The sequence below is a fragment of the Protomyctophum parallelum genome (assembly GCF_964188405.1).
Source record: "Protomyctophum parallelum genome assembly, chromosome: 14".
Taxonomy (NCBI): Eukaryota; Metazoa; Chordata; class Actinopteri; order Myctophiformes; family Myctophidae; genus Protomyctophum; species Protomyctophum parallelum.
In genome coordinates, this window is record NC_139709.1 from 49,312,794 (window position 1) to 49,318,023 (window position 5,230).

At 41.9% G+C, this 5,230-nt stretch overlaps 1 protein-coding gene across 1 annotated transcript; it reads right to left on the reverse strand.

Annotated features, from left to right (window-relative positions):
• Positions 1–230: 230 nt before the first annotated feature.
• LOC310870372 (histone H4) lies at positions 231–542 on the reverse strand (the record flags this gene model as incomplete). The annotated part of the gene is made up of 1 exon (XM_083781561.1): positions 231–542. One exon carries the CDS (start codon positions 540–542, stop codon positions 231–233), a length of 312 nt encoding a protein of 103 aa, XP_083637687.1.
• Between the last annotated feature and the right edge of the window lie 4,688 nt (positions 543–5,230).

Consider the following 5,230-nt stretch of genomic DNA (forward strand, 5'->3'; position numbering starts at 1 on the left):
GAAATAGACCAACAAGTTAGCTCAATAGACTATAATATTTGGTAATACTCTTTAAAGATCAAGATTAAATATCAAATCAACCCGGCCCCGGTAGCCTACATGAAAGTTATCAAAACTACAAGTAAAGATATATTATCCATTACTATACAAATCCAAGGCAAATAACTCTGTAGAGAAAATATGGGTGGCTCTTAAAAGAGCCTTTGGGTTGTTGGTAGATCAAGTCAGCATTAACCTCCGAAGCCGTACAGAGTGCGTCCCTGTCTCTTCAGAGCATAGACAACATCCATGGCGGTCACGGTCTTTCTCTTGGCGTGCTCGGTGTAGGTGACGGCGTCGCGGATCACGTTCTCCAGGAACACCTTGAGGACACCGCGGGTCTCCTCGTAGATCAGACCGGAGATGCGCTTCACGCCGCCACGGCGAGCCAGACGGCGGATGGCAGGCTTGGTGATTCCCTGGATGTTATCACGAAGAACCTTGCGATGGCGCTTGGCGCCACCTTTTCCAAGACCTTTTCCTCCCTTGCCTCGACCTGACATTTTGAGCAGTAACGTAGTACTAGTTGAAGATAGAAAATTGAATGACTTTGAGAGCTCAGACCTCAGAGCCTTGCCTTTTTATGTGTGTTCTGAGGACGTAAGGGAGGACTGGCAAAGAGAGAGCTACGTGGGCGTTGCCAATGTGCACCGCCCCCCCCCCCCCCCCCCCACCCCCCCACACACACACACACACACACACACACACATACTCCTCCCCCTTGGTCACATCACCCATTTGTTTTTACAGTAATATTATAAACTCTATAATAATATAATTGCTGTTATTTTTGGTCAATATCTTTGCCACTCCAATATTACTTTCCCTGTTTTTATTGGTTTTATTCCTTGGCATTATTATTATTATAATGGGTTTGTATAGGAAGGGGGTGGGGCAGATACAATTAATATCAAATATCTAAATTCTGAATCAAGCAACTTAGGAACTTCCCTTTACATAAAACTGAGTAGATCGGAAAGTGAAATATCCCTTGAACTCCTCTATAGCATATACAGTAAATGCTGTTAATTTAAAGCATATTCAATGTTTTGTCAATCCAAGAGACTAATACAATATTGTAGGCCTATATGTGCATTTTCTGTTACCATTTGTAAACACCATTTGACAGCATTAATAACTCCATGACTTGCTTATTTGAGATGATGTAGAGGTGGTTACTATTTATAATAATGATGTGGAGCTATATGCCCACTATTCAATGGTAATTTTGAACCAAACAGTGATTTATGGTAAATGTAGCACAATTTGTTTTGTGAGAGAAATGGCCAGATTATAATACAAATCAGCTGCCTTCCTGTCCTGCAGAAATGTTTAACTAATACATAATCAGTTTGTCTCATCTCTTTATGAACCATTTGTGATATTTGACTATTAGTAAACAAACTGGTTATTATTCCAGTGCAATGCTGTATAAAGTGAGGATACTCTTATAGAACAACCATTCTGACCTGAGATCAGATTCATACGAGGTTTCCACTGGACACACACTGGTCTGATGAACCCATTCTGACCTGAGATCAGATTATAAAAATGTCAGTCGTTCTTCGATTTTTCAAAAATAGACCTCGTATGAGCTTGTAGATCTGCTATTTTTCAATAGCTAAAGCATAATACGATGCTAACACCAAAATGGGTTCCCGTTCAGAATGGGTTAAAAGAGCCTTTGGTGGGTATACAGATGTAGCAGTTTACTTATTTTTGGGTGCTGCCTTGGGTTTGGCAACCTTCTTGGCTGGAGTGGGCTTCTTAGCCACTTTCTTGGGGCTCTTGGTGGCCTTCTAGCTACTACTTTCTTAGCAGCCGGTTTGCACACACATACACACACGAAAAAATACTACTTATAAGTAACCCTTTCTCAACAGTGAGAAGTACATTATAGTAGTAATGGCAGTGCATATTTAGGTGAGGTGACTTTGAGACAAGCTTGGGGACACACCAGGTGTCATTTCACCTTTACTTTAATCAGAAAACCAAAATACATCATATTGCTGAATCATGTTGTAACCAGGATGTCAAAAATGGTGGCACCGGGATAGTTTACCAGGCTAGCAGAATGGTACATTTAATCTATATTTTACGAGGCAGCCATGTAGAAATAGATAGACCAACAGTAGACCCTTAGCATTAGCCAAAACAATTCAAAAGTAAGTTTAGGAGTAGCCGCCGCCACCTCCACCGTAGCTTCCATCTCCTCCACCAACCTCAATCTCCACCATTCTTGTCACTGGCGTCCACGACCTGCACAAATATGAGTGGGGGAGAAAATAAAGTCAACATGACATTGATTAAGAATAAATGTGCCAGAGATGGGAAATCCAAATTCAATGATTTGGGGGTAAAAAGCCCATCACTACCTCTTTTCCTTGAGCCATGGCCACGACCTCTGCCACCACCTCCGGAACCACCTCTGGAACGTTGCCCAGCACAAACAACATGGATCTCACTGCCTTCAAACTCCTGCCATTGTGTCAATAGTATGTACATTATTACAGCTAACCATTGTCAGTTGTGTAGTATTCGGTGCAGTACCGCGTTGTGTCACCAGGCCACCAAGTGCCTTACAAAATGGCTTCCATCAAACCATCTGTGATATATCATCAACTCACCATTCCATCCATGTTATTAATTGCTTCCATTGCATGTTCTGCGTTAAAGTAATTTACAAAGCCGAATCCAGTGCGTAGTTTAGACAGTTTAGACACAAAGTGTAAAAAGAACATTGAAGAGAATTGAAAAAATATATACATAAGATGAATAAAAGCATGAATGTGAATGGATTTGTGGTTGCCCATATGGATCGAAAGTCGACCGTTTACCATCGACAAGGTTTCCGTATGTGGAGAAACGATTCCTCAACGATTCTTCTGTGGTGACGTTGCTCAGCCCATGAATGAACAGCACATTACAATCCTCTGACTCAGTTTGTCTAAAGAGAACAAAAAAACGGTCAAATTTCTGACTCAACCCTTTCCATTGTGTGAAATGTGCTCTAAATAAGCAGATAAAGCTCTGTTATAATCCTGATGTGGGAACACAACCTGACAGAAATCAGAAAGGGACAAAATAGTCTGCCTACTTACCCTATACAATCAGCAGAGAGGAGATCAGAACAGCTGTATAACAGCTGAAGAGTGGGAAAGCAGCAGGGCCAGATAACATCCCAGCAGAAGGCATAAAGGCAGAGAGAGCACTGTGAGCTTGAACTCTTAAAAATGATCTGGAAAGAGGGCCTTAAGTTATTAACATTAAGCTCCCAAAGAAAGGAGACCTGTGCAACTGCAACAACTATAGAGGGATCAACCGGACCTACTCTGTGGCAGGGGAAGTACGTGCTAAATGGAGCTCTCCTGGTAAGAATGAAGGACACAGTTGACCACCACCTAAGGGACCATGCAGCAAGGAATAAATGTCTCATGTGTCGACCAGATTGCCACTCTTTGCATATTAATCATAGAGCAGGCATTAAACTCCCCACTCTGTCAAATGCCTTCTTGTAGTTGTAAAGTTGATAGAGTGCCCACTAAACTAGTGAACGTCAACAGCTATTCTGGAATGGCCTGTAGATCGATACACGATGGACAACTAACAAACCAATTTGAAAACCAGACCAGGGTCAGAAAAGGGTTGTCCCATTCCTGTTTGACAGAACAAAATAAAGAAATAATGGAATCTGACATTATGGACACAGCTAGATGACTTAGAGTCCAAGTCATCTAGCTGTGTCCATAATGTCTAAGTCTTAGACGACCTGGCACTACTTTCACATAGTCACATTCTTGAAAGAAAATGGGGGGGAAAAAAATCAATATTACTATAATGCATTTAGTAAATTATGGTCTCATTAATCTTTTTATTAATTTGAAATAGGGTATGTTTGTGTTTCTACTGGTTCTACCAAGTGAAGACCTGGCCACCCCAACTGCATTAATTTCACTGCATTAGTTTGCATTTCAGACTGGATATAGAAACATGAAGGATTTGAAATTGAGGCGTGGACATACGCCATCCCATTATTTTTGTGCAGCCTATGGTTCGAATCACCTGCGTCATGGGAGATGTTCCTTGACATGAAAATGTTTGAGAACCGCTGGTTTAACAACATTTGGAAGCAAGCCCAAATAAGCACACTCACGAAACGCAAAGCAGACGTGTACACTAATTACCTTTAGTTGGTTTTCAGAAGAGACTGCAGTGATGATAAGGTCTTGCTGCTGCTTGGTGAGGGAACTGGAATCAGGAAATGCTCTGCTTTTGACTGCAACCTATTCAAATAGACTCAGTGGGCGGGGCCAGTCCCATGCATTCCACAGAAGGCAAGATAGGTGGGCACTATACGGACATCTGGGCACCATAGTTGTCCAGTTGCCCAGTTATCTCTCCCCCTAGGTGACCAGTTCTCCAAGTGCCCTGTTATGCACCTTCGTCTAGGGCGAAGGGATATAACATAATGTGCGAGGAGACAGGGTTGAAAATAACTTTAGTTTATTTGTAGTAGCTCTTTTTTGTTCATTAGCAGAGACAAAGTTTACATTTCTTGTTCTGAGGAGCTCGAGGAGTTGAACCTGGTTGACGCGCTGTTTAAATGCCATACTGTTTGTTCTGTGTGTCAGCCCCACAATGCGATAATAAACACACAGGCAGGCAGCTCTTGCCTTTGACACGTTTATTTCCAAGCAGTGAGTAGTAGTACGGCATCAGTATCTGCGATTTCAAAATGAGGCATTTCTCCACACAGCATTTGACAGTGGTAGCATACCTGCGGTCGAAACCATTTGCCCCTTCCGGGTCAATCCTCCCTCTCACCATACCCGTGAACTTGATACTTAAAGGACCACTTCACCACTTTTCAACCTATCTTCATATAATAGGTCCTCACTAATAATCATGAAAAAAATGGCGCAATTTTTTTCTACTCGGTCTGTGTCTCATAGGAGGGCTGTGGGCAGTTCATAAACCGTCTTCCAGTGACATCATCGATGGGGAATACAAGCTAATAGAAACTGCAGGCTTTCTAGTCCTGAAAAGTTGCAATGCGAAAATGGAAGCCATCGTTTTCACGATAATGAAAATCTAAACATTTTTGTAAAAAAATCTTGTTTAAAAAAAATCTGCCTAATGATGATGTCACTGGAAGACGGTTTCTAAACTGCCCACACAGCCCTCCTATATG